Here is a 17,554-nt window from a genome sequence, read left to right as displayed (position 1 = left end):
TCGCTTGAGAATTAATTCCAAAGTTAAGCATGCGATTTTTTATAAAGAGTTTGATGGAGGACAGAGGAATGTGTAAAGACTCTCATATTGATATGCAGGTCTAGTCATTGATCCATAAAGTAGTACTAGCGGCGTAACCGTGTATAAGAGCCACAAGTTTGTGAGTTTGACGTCCATGGAGGCTTGAAGCAAGGGTGTTACATAATAATAATAATAAAAAAAACGATTGTTATTCCTATCCGATTTTGCATTCCAAACGCCTCAAAGATAATTACCGTTGTCGCTAATGTATTTGTGTGGCTCATATGATCTCTTGGTGTGCTCGATTAATCAAAAGTAAGAGTGAAAATTTTCAACAAGAGCGACACCGCAAATTTTCTTTCATACTTGTGTGCGGTACATGGTCCTTTCAACTAACGTACATACTAGGGCGGCGCAAAAAAATCGTAAACCGGATCGGACCGGTAATTTTTAGACCGCCGGTCCGGTTTAAAACGATTTTTTTTATCCGGTCTGGTCTACTCATTACAAATGGACCGGTCCGGTTTTTTTTTTTTTTTTTTTTAAACTGTTAAACTGGACCGGACCGGTTTATTTATATATAAAAAAAATAAATTAATGTCCAATTAGCCAAATTAGGCATTTGTGCATGTATTTCCCTCCTATACATGATTATATGTTTTGTTTTAGTGGAAAATTAATGGTTTTTTTTAATTATGTAAAACGGTTCAAATCGGTCCAAACGGTCCGGTCCGGTCCGGTTTGGATTTTTTTAGACCGTTTTGAGCGGTCCGGTCCGATTTTTTTGCCAGTTTTGGATCGGACCGGACCGTGCACATGCCTAGTACATACCTATAAAATTAATCAAATACTTGAGAATTATGCAAGTTACTTTACAATAATTTGTATATTACTTATTTAACATAAAGTCTTACATACCATGATTATTGTTCAATTTGAATTCTCATTTTCATGAAATTTTCGAACTGCTTATATAAATTTCCAAATTAAAGATTATTTTAAATGATCAAAGTTTGAATGCTGTTACAAACTCAAATAGTGTACCAAAAACGCCCTTAGCGTACGATGATGATTGTGTACACTAATCCTTATCAAGTAGACCGTCACGCGAGAATTCATGTGTGTGAAAACCAAAAAAGGTCTCGCATAACCATAGATATCAAACTAATTTGACAATCACTAAAAAGTTACCAAGCTAACATAGGGAATGTTAAAAAAAATGTTCATACTATTGACAAGAGGGACTAAGGTAGCTAAGCATCTTAGCCTCTCAAATGAGGAAATGGTTTCGTGTTATCGACGACAGAAATGATATATAAATAATAAAAAAAATATGTCATTATATATTTTTAGAATCCATAATGTATATGTTTTCCTTCTTGAAGCTCACACCTTAAAGAAGATATAGGAGGTCTTGTTGTACACATGACCGCTAATAGAATTAAAATTAAGGGCAAAGAAAATAGGTTGTTGGGTATAGGAGGTCTTGTTGTTACACATGACCGCGAAGTCATCCAAGTTTATCTTGGCAGTTTTGACACAATCTTACTTGCAATCCCGGTTTATAGTGGAGTTTGAATGTGAAGTTATGTAACCATTTTATAGAGTCAGATGCAAAGACGATGCTATAAATTTTGGAGCAACACACTCTATTTTATTGAGTTTGAATCTTTTGTCGTATATATTTAGTTTATTGTTTATTTTCAAAAGTAAATTAGTTATCAAATATGTATGAGTTGGCCAATTTGACAACTCATATTTTTTACAATTAATATATAAATGGAGAAATCCCTTCATCAATAGAGTGTAATTTCAATGATACAATATTTAGAATACAGATTCTATTTCAAAAGAAAAAAAAATGTTTAAAATTTGAAAAGTAGGTTTAAGTTTTGAAATTTCGGTAGGCAGGTACTTTCTTTAAAAAAAAAAAATGGAATAACGGTCATAAACACATGTGACTTGATTTGGGCTCATGCAAAGCCCACCATAGCATCGGCCCTGTTGAATATACGAAAATGAAAGAAAAACGAGGATTTGAAGAACGCGGAGAGGAGAAGGAGACTAGATTGGAGCTCTCGGGTGGGACCCAGGGGCTGACTGTCACACGAAAAGACGCCGCCAAAAGGCAACGTAAGTTCGAATATGTCGCGCCACGTGTAGGGTCTATATTCAAGCGGAAAATTGAAGCGGGACATAAATCGGACGGCCAGGAAAGTTGCGTTGAACAAAAGTCGAAATGAACTCTCCTTCAACCTTTATATAAAAACCCAGCCCCTAAATCTCACCCTCTTCACATCGCTCATCGCTACACTCTCTCTCTCTCTCGCTCTGTCTCTCTCTCTGTGGTTGGGCGTTGGCGATCTAATCGAATCCCAAATCTCTCTCTCGGACCTTCGTTTCTGATCGAAATGGTAACGCCCGTCTCTCTCTCTCTCTCTCTATATATATATATATCAATATATCAATATATGTGTATGTATGCCTGTTTGGCATGTGCTAGGGTTTTGCTTTTTCTGATAAATACGGTCATTTCTTCTGCTTTACAGGCTCTCCCCAACCAGGCGACTGTGGATTACCCTAGCTTTAAGCTCGTCATCGTCGGCGATGGTGGAACAGGTTTCGCCTCTTCCGTACTATCTCTTTGATTAGCTTTGAATTTTGTTTTTGCCTCGTGTTTGGCTGTCGAGAAAACTGCGAGGAAAATACGATCTTTTATATTTTATTCTCTCTGAATCCATCGATCGTTCAGATCTGAGATTTGGTAAACCTATAGAAACCCTAACTTTTGTATTCCTGAGCTTTTTTTTTTGTTATATTTGTACAGGGAAGACCACTTTTGTGAAGAGGCACATTACTGGAGAGTTCGAGAAGAAATACGAACGTACGAATTCAAATAATCCCTACGATTGATGCGTTAGAGTTTGGGAAATGCGATTCTTTATTGATTTCGTTTCCTTCATTGAATTTCAGCGACAATCGGTGTTGAAGTCCATCCCCTGGACTTTCAAACGAACTGTGGGAAGATCAGATTTTACTGTTGGGACACAGCTGGTCAGGAGAAGTTTGGTGGTCTCAGAGATGGCTACTAGTATGACTCTCTTGCTATTTTCAAAATTTTATTTACTGTATTGAATTATGTTATGCGTTTGTGTTTCAGTTTTGCTACAATTTCAAAAAATATATATATAGCTCAGTGTAATGTAGAACCTTTTGTTTTGTTTTTGTGTAAATTTATGACAGTATCTGATTGCAAAATATATGATGGGTCATGTTGTTTTATTAGGGTTGAGTAGTGTTTTAGTGGTGGTCTTAAACCTCCATCGTTCTTGGGTAGTCTTGATTTATGTTAACCGTGTGATATTTTGTTTTCTTGTCTAGGATTTTAGTAATTTTCATTACTTTCCTGTTCGGATTTTAAACCTTTGATTGTAGTTCTTTTTACTCCCCCATAGTTTTTCTGCTTATTACTTTCACATGAACTGATTATGGCATCTCTGAAGTTGTTGGTTTTCTAATATTTGTCTTATCGTTTACTTTTCAGCATTCATGGCCAGTGTGCTATTATCATGTTTGATGTCACTGCTCGGCTGACGTACAAAAACGTCCCAACGTGGCATCGTGATCTTTGCAGGTTTGCCAACTATCGGTTACCTTGACTGCTTAAAATCTGTTCGAGTCTTGTGCTTAAGTCTAACTTCTGTGCTGCTTCATATTTCAGGGTGTGTGAAAACATTCCCATTGTTCTGTGTGGAAATAAGGTGGATGTGAAGAACAGGCAAGTCAAGGCAAAGCAGGTCACTTTCCACAGGAAGAAAAACCTCCAGTACTACGAGATTTCTGCCAAGAGCAACTACAACTTCGAGAAGCCGTTTTTGTACCTTGCCAGGAAGCTCTCGGGGTAACTAATATTACAGAACTCGTATCTTCACTCATTTTATTTACCTGCAGCTATAAATGTACGTATACATTTTTCCCGCTCGGACTGGTTTATCTTATTGAGCTTTGTGTGTGCAGAAATGTTGAACTGCATTTTGTCGAAGCTGTTGCTCTGGCTCCTCCAGAAGTTCAAATTGATTTGGTTGCCCAAGCACAGTAAGTCCTGAATCTTGTCCCACTGAACTTGACAACTATAAAATATCCGGTTCATTGATTGCTGACATGAGAACTATCTCCACAGGCATGAAGCTGAGCTGCAGATGGCTGCCAATCAACCACTCCCAGACGATGACGACGAATCATTCGACTGAAAATTATAAAATATGGCTGGGTTTTTTTTTAAGCTGCTCGTCGGAGTCTAGTAGTGTGGCTTTTTTTTTCGTGTCAAGAATCTTTATTTGTAGCAATGATTCACATCTGAAAGTGTTTAATGGATTTTCTAATCTCAAACTGGAGAGAAAAAAAAAACGAAGTTGTTGCCGTGTGTTGAATTGCTAAAGCTCCTCAGTTTCATTTCGTTTGCTCAAATTTTATTTTTAATTAAAAGAGAGTAGACTTCACATTGCGGGTCTGTCGTCGATTATTATAAGTAAGTAGACTTAACAGAGCTTTCCATTAGATTTTGGGCAACGGAATACAAATATTTTGGAACATTTATCACAGCAAACCCCTTGAAAACCTCTTCATTTTGTATGATGGAGAAAAATAAACAAAACTCTGAAGCAGTGGGGAAAACCGGCGCAAAGATCATCATTCCTTTCCTAGATGATTCTATTTTTCAAACTTAGAATTTCATATCCCTTACAATTGGGAGTGGGACTCACGATTAATGAATTGTGAACTGGGAATCCCAACGTATATTTGTTTGGATTATTGCTATTTCTTTTTCAAATTTCGAATTTAGAACTTGAATAGCAAATAACTTTCCAGACTGTTTTATATTAACAATAATGTGTGCTACATTATTCGTACAACATAACTTTTAACACTTCATTTAAAGTGCTAGAACGCTTAACCATTATTTAGTCGATTCTAAAGCGTAAAATGTAAATATATTTTTCAAAATTTAGAAAACAAAATCATAGTCATTTTTGGGAGTTTAAATTGAAAAATTGATGTGTAAAGGATACATACGTGTTTACCTCCGAGGTCCTAGTTTAATCAAGGATTGAAATGTCAGTGACCGTTTTTGTGTTGGTGACCGCGATAATCGGAAATTGCGGTGGCCAACGAAAATTGTACTTAAACATGGAAATTGCAACGGTAATAATGTTGCATACTTTTAAATATAAAAATTAAGTTTCATACACGTAACAAATTTTAAACGTAACCAAACACAAATAACACACATATATAAGTTTCAATTTCAAACTCACATATAACACCACCATATGTTCAAACTTCAAACTCAAACACACATAATAAGTTCACACATCATAAGTTCAAAAACATTATTAAAAAAAAAAAAAAAAGTCAAAAACACATAATAAGTTTAAAACACATTAAGTTCAAAACACATCATAATAATACTCAATAGTAGCTAGAGTGGTTGTCATGTAGTTGTGGATATGTATATTGTAGTTCTTTTGATCACCTCCAACATTGCAGAGGACCGGATACTAAGGTAATGCTCCAATAAGTACCTCGACAACATATCCAATAATTTGGTTAGAGTCCATGGATGTGGGAACGGCAGGGACGGGAATGGGTTTGATAAGGACATGGGTAAGAGTATGGATATAGACACGAACCTTCACCTCCTTGGTCCGATTGAGAGGATATTTGGTCAAATGACATTGAGCCAAATTGAGTCTCCATGGAGTCCACATCTTAATCAGTAGATACATGTTGTGAATCTCGTACGATGAAGGTAAAGGGACACCATGACTTGCAAACAAACGAACATGATCATAAACCAGTTAATCGAATACATCATAATCAACCTAACCATTAATTCAATATCTTATCCACTTCGGCCACTTCATGCATCATGTTATGAAAATTACGAGACTTTACTTTGTTTGCCAGCACACTCTCGTGGATGAAGAAATGACTCACAATTTTACCCTAACGCTTCTTAAGTGAATTGTTTGTCGTAGGATGAAGCATTGCTTGCCGTGCACTCTCTGGTCGATAAAAAGATTGCGCAAATGTACCCCTAAACCCATTTCCCTAACTAAGGTTGAGATGTTGAACCTCCACAAGGACCGGATCTCTAATTTGCCGCAAAGGCTCCTTCTACATCAATCGGACCAAGATTCGAAAGTCTCTCTCTCTCTTTGAATTGTCTCCTCCATGGTTTGTTCATTTTTCTTCTTCGTTAGAGCCACAAGTAGCACTAATCTCATATATTCTCTAACTTATTGGGGACACCTCTCACACCGCTTCACATTACTCTTTGGATCGTTTCCACTTAAGTGAAGTTTCATATGTGTCATACCCCTCCTCTTGTTGTCAGTCCACAGTAGTTGCATGTGAAATGATTAAGGGTGCTAATTTAGTACAATACTTTCGTATGCCTTCATCCGCCATCGTTTTTTTTATATCTATAAGCATTGAGCAACAATTCTATGACATTATCATAATTATTTAGACTTTATGGAACCAAACATTTCAACTTTCAAGCAACAACAAATTTGACTTCAATTTTCGGAACATTATCAACATTAATTTAAGACCCTTATACCAAAAAAATTCAAAACCTCTTAAAAAAATTTGAAAAAAACATATGTGAACCGCACAACATAAATAAACAAGTTTCATTCAATAACATTTTACATAAATAAATCAAAACAATACGAAAGCTAACTTTTTTTTTATCTGGTCGACACAATAACATGAACAAACAATGGTAACGTTGACGATTTCACGACGAAATGACCAAAAGAATGTTATTTGCACAACATCTGTCGAAATTACGTGGGTTCGGTTGAAATCGTGCTCCTGTGTCGTCGTCCTTCATCTTCAACCCGGAGAACATTTTTTAAGGTTTCCTTAAGGGAAATGACGCCTTCTTCATGCAAATATTTTAGATTATAGTCAGAATGAAACGACATATCTGGACGCAATGACAACATTTTTGGACGACAAATTGACACAACTTTGACGATAAACTGATGCGAAACGACCAAGATGCAATAAGTGTGGCGGACTTCCCAAAATAAGTAATTTCGACATTATTTCCCCAAAATACCCCGAAATTTAAAACCTTGGTTTAAATTGAAAAAAATTTGCACTATTTTGAGGTCTCTTATCGTGTGAGTGGGTGGTTTCAATATTAGAAGTTAAAGATTTGTATATGTATGTGTGTATATATATATATATATATATATATATATATATATATATATATTAGTAATTTGTGCTTGAATATTCATTGTTATTAATCGTACACTTATACATATATGAATGTGAAGGTAAGAATAAAGTTTAGTAAAACAAAATACACACATCCTCAACTCAATATTTTAACACTACTTTTTGAAAAATTGTAAATTACTTTTTGTTAATAGAACCAGTTACTAGTTAACTATGATAAACTAAACGTTGACTATTTAGCAAAAAATAAGTTTGATGTGCCTTAATTGATTATAAATTTGTTATTAGCATTAGTTTAGTAATACGCTTTCATGTGATTTATCCTCAAAATAAATTCAAGGCTTTTGAATAGTATACGTGGCCTCCGAATACTATGTTGATTATGCGAAGATTTCACCTTCAAGTATATTAGTGTCATTTCTTGACAATAGGTTTAGTTATGTCGTCACTTAAGTTTACATTAGCTTTGCTGACGTGTATATTATAAACCAGAGACTGTTATGATTAGTTATCTAGTCTAATAGAATTATTCTAGTCAAAGAGAGATACACACTTTTGAGCGAGAGTTATCTGCGAGGAAAGGGAATTTCTAGGGGAAAACTGATACTTGGGTTTTTCTTAGTGTATTATTCTCACTGGTCTGAAGGACATCGTAAAAACGGGGAAGAACTATGAAGAAGCGATACATGATTCTTGATTCAATACACTTGAACTATCTTCATTGAGGAGTTCGCGGGGATGTAGGCTTTCAAGCCGAACCTCATCAATAAATAGGTGTGTTCTTGCTTATTTGCATGTTTCAACTTACTAAAAAAAAAAGAAATCGTGGGATTCAAATCCTGCATATAAAATTAGTAAACTATGTGTAAAAATGCACGAGCTTGAGTTTAAAATGACAATATACATTTATAAATTTTTTAATAGGTTTAACATGCCGAGAGCGAGAGAGAGAGAGAGAGAGAGAGAGAGAGAGAGAGAGAGAGAGAGAGAGTAATCTTCTTTGGACCAACGGTAAAGTGTTCTTGAAACAAAGACTTAATTTAAACTACAACGAGGGAAGAAAAATAAAATAATGAATTCTAGGTTTTATTTATGTATTTTCTTTTGTGTGTTGTTTATTATTGCTTTATAGAATTAATTGGTTTTTTGGGATATGATAGAATTAAGAAGAAAAAATTTAATTCAATCTAGAAAAGAAGCACTTGATTTTTTTTTTCTTCACAAATAGACATGTTATTTGTTAATGTCAATTCTCGTATCAATACTTTTATGCACACGACGATTAAAGAGACGGACTCGAGATGCCACATATACTATTAAGGTCGTCAACTTTGCTTTTCCAAAATGCCACAATCTTTAAGAAGAACTCATAAGCACAATGAGAAAATATACTATTAAGGTCATCAACTTTGCTTTTCCAAAAGGCCACAATCTTTGAGAAGCACTCATAAGCACAATCAAAACAAATAGTCATTCATGAAGGACTCAAGGTAAAACACATATGAATGGTAAAACCTAAAATGCCATAATCTATAAGAAGACCCTTGAATCATGTCAATAGTAATGAGCCAATCTTCCTTCCGTTTTCCTTGTTAGACTTTAGCTTTCTGGTCCTCCATAACCTAAGCAGAAGGAGAAGAAAAAGAACTGTTGGGGGTATATAATGATTTTCCTTGGCACATGCTCTGATGCTCAATAGTAGTTTCAGTGTGATGTGAAGTCTTCAATTCTTTTCTTAGGTTTAGAAGAGATATTATGCAAATTTACAATTGACTCCTCATATGTTATTGGTTGTTTTAAGATAGAGACTATTTAATCATAACACAAAATTTGTGAGAACGAGTGTTTCATTATATCGATATGAATTCATATTTACATCAAGTTGTCTTATAAAAGGACATTACATTTTAAATAAATACATCAATTCAAATATACTCGTGGACACTAAATCCAACAGATCTTTGTTTAAATGTGTTGAATTCAATGAATGGATACGTTTCAATATTAGTGATAATTCATTTAAAATCCAACATATATACTAAACTAATTAAAGACAATAAAGAATAAAACACAATAAGTGGCTACAACTTTACGTGAATCGACTAGATTGGAGTTTTTGGATACGAAACAAACACATATATTTCTATTGAAGCTAATCTCATACACATATCAAATATTCGCTAGCCTCTCTCGAGTGTCTAACAACCCTATGTCATTGACATACTATTATCCTCTCAGCATCTAATAATCCTATTCAAACAATTGCACGCATTATGAACGAGAATTCAAGCAATTAATTAACAATCACCTACGTCAACAATGAAGATTTCAAGAAAAGCACAATAAATTTATTTAATGCACTATATCTCAAAAAACAAACATTCTTATTAAACATTCTAACAAGTGATCATGCCTAGAAAGTATTTTTATATTCCTATTTATAGGGTTTAGGATGATTTTTTGAGCCATGTGAGCCGTTGGATAAGGTCCAAAGGTCCAAAATGCTTAACAAATGAGAAATAAACGCTTTAGAAAATATGTTCCATGCGGCACAGAGGAGAAACGCGGGGCACGTAGAACACCATGCGCGGCGTATAGGATGACAACACCACACGTAGAACGAGCTTTGCAGCATGCATGAACTGCTGACCGAGAATTTTTGCCTTGTGCGGTGCACATGATGAAATGAGCGCGAAGAGTGTGAAGGAGTGGTGTTATGATACTTTGAGCGTGGTAATAGTGTTTGGCGTGTTGTAGTTTTTACACCACATCAAAATAAGCTATGCCATGTCAAAGGACCTTACATGGCGTGGAAATAGCTTGTCTCGCATAATAATGAACACGCGTCGCATCACATCGTAACTGGCACATAGTAGTGCTTGAAAGGACCATATGTTCTTTATCTCATATTCGATTTCGCAAATAGGTAAGGCATCGAAAAACTTTTTGAAAGCTCTATCTGATGATGTAAAAAAACAATCTCAAATACTCCATTTATATTCTCGAAATCATATAGAAGATGATGCCTCTTTGATTGTTTAGCTCAAACTTTACGGATAACACCAGAATTATCTTGAATTGCTCCTATTTTGTTCCATGAAGCTCCAAGTGAGCTATAATCTCACTTGAAACCTGAAAAACTAAAAAAATTACAAGAAAAATATCAAAATAAACGAATAGTATTCAAGCTTTTTCAAAGTAAAATAAATATTAAAATAAACGAAGATGCGTTGGAAGGTATCCTAAATGTTATAAAAAAAATTATGTTTATTTTTTTTAATTTTTCTCATCTAGATGGTTACATGTGTCTTTTCATCCATTTTTAACGGATACGTATTAACGGAGGAAGGATATTGCAACATTGAGTATTTTTCCCACAATTTTAAAGAATGGGTAATTACTAATTAGATCTGTAGTTAAATAACTCACCATCCTTTAAAATAACCGAGAATGATTATTATTAAAAAAAAAATTAAAAGAAAGAGTCTCAGATTTTTATTTTGAAATCAAACGTGGACCTTTTTGCTTTCATTAATACTCATCAAAAGAATTTGCTTCTATGATCGAATCAAATATAAGAAGGGTTTTCCGGTAACTAATGGACGCTGTAGTAAAAACATAAAAACAAAATTAATTATAGTGTGTGCCGCCATATTTCGCTTGCGGGGAACATAACAATACAATATCTACAATATTCGAAGGCGGTTTAGAGTTATTAAGTGCTGTTGCGGCCACCGAAAATTCGCTTTCGATCATAGAAGTTCGGATTCTAGTTTTGCAAACTTTCCTCCAAAAAAAGGGAAAATGTTAGATTTTCTTGAGGAACAAATTAAAAAAAATCGTCACAACTTACATATTTATAAAGAGCAAGAAAAATATGTACGTAAAAGAAATTGGGTTATTCAAACTAGAATTGTGCACATATTTTTTTATTTTTTATAATTTATTATAAATATTAGAGGAAATAGCGTCATAAATCTCTAATGTGTATTTCCTTAAAAAAAAAAAACTGATTTTGTTTAACAGTGCAACAGAGGCTCCATATTAGAAATTTTATTCGCGAAAATAAAAATTAGATATTTAAAAGTATGTTTATGAAAACATTAGACATTACTACACTATTTTTTAAATATTGAACTTTGCTATTTGTGTACTAAATTCTAATTATGAAATTATTATATACATATGAATGAGAGAATTGGAACCTACGCTCATTTTACTGTTTATTTTTACAGTGTATATATATATATATATATAATTTTTTATAATCAAAACGATTTCTCCGTATTTTTTTTCAAATTAAAATATAGGATAAATGATATTTTTGGTCCCTCATCTTTGACCACTTTAACAATTTACATCCCGAACGAAAAAAAACTGATTTATCAATCCTTTATGATAGTCACTTTTTCACTTTCAGTCATTCTGTTAGCATTGTTGTTAAAATTGACTGAAAATTCTCACGTGTAGAACAAAAAAAGGAAATTATCAAAATACCATTAACTATTATACTTCCTAATATTGTTAATAGATAAATAAATAAATAAATACATCTTCTCTCTCTGACTGGGCAAGAAGAAGAAAAAAAGAAGCTTGGCGAAAGAAAATCGAGACGCTTACTTTTCGAAGGGAAGGGAAATTCGCGGAGCTGAGCTGATCGAGGTATTTCAGTTTCGTTTTCTTTAGTTCCGATGCACGATCAGAGAAATTTTAATTTTGATTGCTTGGATTTTGATTTCGCAAGGTTCAACTATGGCGTATGTGTTTCTATACCACGTGGTGGGCGATTTGACGGTGGGGAAGCCAGAGATGGTGGATTTTTACGAGAGCGAGACCGTCGAATCGGCGATTCGCGCGATCGGAGAGTCGACGGAGGGAGGGATAGCGGTGTAGAAGAAGAGATCGACGGTGGTCGGGGCGATTGAGAACGCGGAAATGAAGCAACGAACAAAAATGACGAGACATTTGAGGGATGATTGAATTCGAAGAAAAAACAGAGTAAAAAGACTACAATGCAAAGAAAAACGAATTACCTGTAGAAGGTTTTGGTTGAGGAGATTGTAATTTGGACCTCGCATCTCGGTGACTCCATAGCTGCGGGGCTTCTCAGGTCGGTCCTCGTCCTCGTCGAACTTCTTCCAGCTGTAAGCCGACATTTTGAGACCGACCTTGACAATGAAGTTTCTTCTTTGCTAATGAGAGGTTTGTGAGTTTTGGTCTGGAAATTACTGATTCCCTCCTATTATCGTTGTACCTGGACCTTGATCGAAGTTTGAAGCATCTTCTAGAATCCCTCAATTTTTTTTTGTCTTTTTTGAATTACTTCAGAAACATGTGCGAGGGTGAGAAATTGGATACTGGGTTTGTGGAAACAGACAAGGAATTTTTAGAACTGTTGAACTGTGGTGGGGATAGCAACGGAGGAGGAGGACTGATATTTCGCGATTCGTCTTGGGATTTCACTTTGAGAGAGCATAGAGAGACGAACATGATGAAGGATTTGGAGATCCTGGTCGGTAATGGCGGTTCTACGATGAGGGCTAGTTTGAAGAAGGCCAAGCGAAAGTCCATGAGCGAAGAACCCGACGTTTACATGGAGAGCAAGAGCGAAGATTTCTAACCACCGCTCGCTGTCGGCGGCGACAGAGCCGGGGATGAGGATTTCGAACCACCGCTCGCTGTCGAAGAGGATACTGTGATGGTTTATTTTTTATTTTATTAATTTTAATTGTAATATGATTTGTTTTTTAATTTATTATTAAATTACGATTTTGTTCTCATTTAAAAAGCACATGATCTGCACATGATCCATTTTTCATCTGTTTTGACGGTTTTTTTAACAGAAGGACTGAAAGTGAAAAAATGACTATCATAAAAGATTGATAAATCAGTTTTTTTCGTTCGGGGTGTAACTTTTAAAGTGGTCAAAGATGAGGGACAAAAAATGTCATTAATTCTAAAATATATTAAGGGTAATTTAGCAAAATAGCCAACTTAAACGTTGAGAATTGCTAAATAGCCAAAGTTTGGTAAATAGTAGGTAAATAGCCATTTTTGTATATTTACAAACGTAAATATCAAGTAAATAGCCACTGCCATATTAAGTTACGTCATCATTTATGGCTATTTACTTAATATTTACCAAACATTGGCTATTTAGCAATATCAAACGTTTAAGTCGGCTATTTTTCTAATTTTTTGATATATTAATTATTATGAGAAAGGGAGAGGGGATTACCTACGGTTCTACTACACCCACACTTCGTATCTTTTTCCAAGGACTTGAACCGCACGCATAAAAAATAATAATAATAATAATAAAAAACACATACAATTTATGAAATATATTTCTTCTATATTCAATATTCAGTTTCAGAAGCCCTAGGTTCCAAATTCGAGTTCGAGTTTCTTTCGATTTTGCAATAAAAAAACACGAAATTGGTTGTAGAAGCTAGATTCAGGGAGTCGTCCATAGCGTCTGTTAAGTCAGATTTACAATTCTGATCACAAAGGTTTGTCAAGCTCCGCTTTCAAATTTTTATTTTAGGGCTTTTTTATTTTGAGATCTGAATGCTTCGCTGGTTCGTTTTTCTTGCGATTATTTTGTTCCTTCCCGCAGAAAACAAGTGATTTCGTATTAATTTTTGGTTAGTTTGCTCTATCAAGAGGTTTAAATGTGTTTCTAGGGTATTTGAATTGATCGTAATAACGCTTTGGTTTGCTTTGTTTGTTTGTATATTTAGAGATTAATCTGCTGATAATCGCAGACAAAAGAATTATTGGTATTTAATTTCCAGAAACATGGCCGTGCAAACTGTACTTGATGATCAAGTTCTTATATTAATTTCCGACTCACATAGGCATTTGTGATCACAGTTTTATTATATTAAATTGATCCTTTCTTGTTCGACCTTTGATTAAAGTGCTGAGTTTGAGTCTCTGTGTTGTTGTTTAGTAGATAAGATGAGATTGACAAAGGGTTGCAAAGTGGAAGTTCTGTGCAAGAAAGACATGTCGTTTGGGGCATGGCGTTGTGCGGAGATCATATCAGACGACGGAGACACTTTCACGGTCAGGTGTGAACCGACTCCCGGAATGTCGAACGGAAAAATTGTGAAGAGAGTCCCGAGAACCGACATAAGGCCGAGCCCGCCTCGCTTGGAAAGTGCGTTGAATTGGTCCCCCGGTGATGTTCTCGAAGTTCTAGACGATGCCTCGTGGAAATCCGCGACGGTTCTGAAGGTCATGGACGACGATTATTTCTTGATCCGGATACTCGGATCTTTCGAGGAATTCAGGGCTCATGTGTCAAAGACCAGATTGCGTCAGACTTGGAAAGATGGAAAATGGGTTGTACAAGGAGAGGTAAACCTTTTTTTTTTTTTTTAATTTTTATTTCCACTTTGTAATTTGTCACTTGTTACTTACTAATACTTGTTTTGTCTGAACAGGCTACTCAGAGTCGTGAATTCACAAAGTCCAGCAACAAAGACTTTATCTGTTACGACATTGCAGACTCTGATGATCGGATAAAGGAGAGCCACCGCCTTCTAGATTCTTACATTGTTTCAGCGAGATCACTAAAGAGGACCTCTCCGTTTAGTTCTTTTTACGTTGAAGCATATCCGAGTAAAGTGAGAGCTGTTGAGGCGCAGAAGAAGGATCGGCCTGTGGTCGTCTCAAGGTCTTCATCTTCTTTGATAAATGTGGTTGATACAGATTCCGCACTAAGGAAGACTTTAAACGGCGCAAGTTCAAGCACAGGGATCGGTGAATATGGCGGCAGTGATGATATCGATACAAACTCTGTTGCTGATAGTTGTAGTGTCAATAGTAACAGAATGAACGAGTTGCCTGGTAATGTCTTAGCAGGTCATAGTCAAGAAGCAGATGCTGATTCAAGCGATGCAGAATCGTGCTGTGGCTATCGAGACGAAGAAGAGAAAGACTGTTTTCCTAATCAGGAGGAAGAGACATTGAGAGTCCATCAGTTGGAGTTGGTTGCTTATCGCAGCACAATGGCGGCAATTCATGCTTCCGGGCCCTTGAGTTGGGAACATGAAGAACTATTAACTAATCTTCGAATCACGCTCCATATTACTCATGATGAACATTCGAGGGAAGTAAGAAATTTGATTTCTTCTGGAAATCCTTCATCTTTGTTATCTTATAATAGATATGATGTCAATAATAGGGTAATGCCCGTGTTTGTGTAAGAAACAGTAAACAAGGAATGTATAGTCTGCTCTGTTATGATTGTTCAGTTTGCATTACCTCGGATTAGGGACCAGCTGTACTTTGGGAGTGTAAGTATTAGAAAGTTAATAATTCAGGCGCACCAAGCATTTGTTTTTCTATATGTTCATTTATTTAGTATATTTATTAATTTCTGAATCATATACAATAGAGAAGTTGTAATTTCTTGTTTACTAATGGAAATTATAGATTTGATGTAGCTTTTACATCCTCTGTGTTATTGACAGCTTACAAGTGCGTTCCAATGTTGGAGGCTTGCTTGCCTTGCTTCGAAAAGATCTGTGATGATTCTTGGCTTTAAATCATGGCAATTGCTAGGTAAAATAATATTATATGTGCCAGCATATATATTGTTTCACTGTTTCCTAGTTCAGTTTAAAAGATTATATTGAATTTGCGGAAACTGTGCTTGTGCCAGTGCTATCTGCACATGAAAAACAAATGCTTGGTACGCCTGATGAACACACACTTACACAATGTTTGTTTGTATGTTTTTTTTATATAATTTGTTTCTGGTATATGATATATAATGCAGTACTAACCTGGATCATCACACGCACTGTTATTGTCGCTCGCATGCGAAACTACTTTATGATGCTTAAAAAAGGTATTGGATTTAAGTTCTCGCTTTCTTTTGTTTCACTCTTGACCTGAGATCAATGGCCTGCACGGTCTGAGTTTTCATTTAGTTTGCTGTCTTCAATGATGTGACTAATGTCGTAAAAAATTGATATTGCAGATCACTTAAGCTAGACAGATTTTTTTTTTTAAAAAAGAACTTGGGCTAGAGAGTTAAGAGCTGTATATATAAACAAGACCGTTTTTCTTTCGCGGTTTTCAGGGTTGTGGTTTTCGTTGAAATCTCATCGTTTTACCTGCTTATTTTGCGCTTCCTTCTGTAAAATAGCTCCAAAGTAATAACCTCTAATGTTTTTACGGTATTTCTCATTCTCTTAGGTGTACTTGGGAAAATTAAAGGGGGAAAGTTATATATATCTCTCTTTTTCTTTTTTGTTTTCCCACTCGCTTTTACCACAACAAGCGTCTTTTATTTATTTATTATAGGAATCAATCTTACACTCCCATCCTCATTAATTACTAAGTACACACAAACACACACACACACACGTATACATGCTGTACTATATAGATTGTTTCCTTCAGCCTATGGAGTTCTGTTACAAGCAAAGTGAAGTAGAAAGAAGATTATTTCTCCTGTGAAAGTTTCATTATGTTCTTGGTTGTTATATCTATAATACTCTTCAAAGTGGTTTGTAATATGCATTTGCGAATGTAAAAAGAGTGGATGTCATATATACATATACATATACATATATATTGGAAGGTACTTTGTGTACTAATTTGGTGATTTCTTATTGGTGAGGAAGCTCTGGATTTGTTTTTGCTGGAAAGGGATGAGACTCTTTATGCTTGAAATCCTCGAGAAAACTCAGCTACTAACAAGAGATGTTGCAGCCTCTATTGTGGTTATTTTTTTCAGGTCTGTTGCAGTGGAACTCCGGTGGCTCTCCCGCTGGAGGTAGTCTCTATCTCCACTCACCCTCATCGGCGATAAGAAATAATCATATCACGCGGCCACGAGTTTAGGACTAGTGTCGAGTAAAGTATGGGTAGACCTACGTCTCTCTCTTCATTCTTAACTTTTAAATCATCTTGTTCAAAATAAAACTAAGGTGATTTGGAACAAAACACAGAGAGAAAAAAGATGAGGATTGTTTGTTTACTTTGAGAATATAAAAAGGAACAAAAAAAAAATAGATTAAAGAATATATTTGAGTCATTAAGAGCTTATTAAGCAGTAAACAGGAAATGATATTACTGAAAACTCGATGTATAAATGGGCATCAAACTAAAACTCAAGAAATATATGGGCATTTTCCCATAATCTAGTTCCCTCAATCTCAAATAACTCAAAACAATTATCTTCATTTTTTTACTCTCAATCAATGTCATCTCTCTTATTATTATCACTCTTTCTTTTTTTTTTTTTTTTTGACAA

The 17,554-nt window shown here is 35.2% G+C and overlaps 2 protein-coding genes across 9 annotated transcripts; both read left to right on the top strand.

Annotated features, from left to right (window-relative positions):
* Positions 1 to 2,278: 2,278 nt before the first annotated feature.
* LOC149391345 (GTP-binding nuclear protein Ran1-like) lies at positions 2,279 to 4,520 on the top strand. Its single transcript, XM_089619149.1, has 8 exons — positions 2,279 to 2,435; positions 2,571 to 2,640; positions 2,849 to 2,905; positions 2,995 to 3,112; positions 3,566 to 3,655; positions 3,743 to 3,922; positions 4,039 to 4,116; positions 4,202 to 4,520. The coding sequence occupies exons 1-8, from the start codon at positions 2,433 to 2,435 to the stop codon at positions 4,269 to 4,271; spliced, it is 666 nt and encodes a 221-aa protein (XP_089475275.1). The 5' UTR covers positions 2,279 to 2,432; the 3' UTR covers positions 4,272 to 4,520.
* A 9,051-nt stretch (positions 4,521 to 13,571) lies between these two features.
* On the top strand, positions 13,572 to 17,278 carry LOC149391344 (uncharacterized). Of its 8 annotated transcripts, none has more exons than XM_089620933.1 (7): positions 13,573 to 13,790; positions 14,234 to 14,643; positions 14,730 to 15,401; positions 15,762 to 15,852; positions 15,953 to 15,982; positions 16,070 to 16,141; positions 17,011 to 17,278. In XM_089620933.1, the coding sequence occupies exons 2-7, from the start codon at positions 14,242 to 14,244 to the stop codon at positions 17,076 to 17,078; spliced, it is 1,335 nt and encodes a 444-aa protein (XP_089477059.1). In that variant the 5' UTR covers positions 13,573 to 13,790; positions 14,234 to 14,241; the 3' UTR covers positions 17,079 to 17,278. The 8 variants fall into 8 exon arrangements, with proteins under 8 accessions (XP_089477058.1, XP_089477059.1, XP_089477060.1 ...); XM_089620934.1 differs by having other exon boundaries at positions 16,923 to 17,278; XM_089620938.1 differs by lacking the exon at positions 17,011 to 17,278 and adding an exon at positions 16,274 to 16,663 and having other exon boundaries at positions 13,574 to 13,790.
* Positions 17,279 to 17,554: the final 276 nt, after the last annotated feature.

This window comes from Urtica dioica, chromosome 7 (assembly GCF_054948205.1).
Source record: "Urtica dioica subsp. dioica isolate 48M chromosome 7, U.dioica_male_clone48M_v1_H2, whole genome shotgun sequence".
NCBI lineage: Eukaryota > Viridiplantae > Streptophyta > Magnoliopsida > Rosales > Urticaceae > Urtica > Urtica dioica.
Note: the sequence above shows the minus strand (reverse complement) of the source record. Positions and strands in the feature narration are given on the sequence as shown.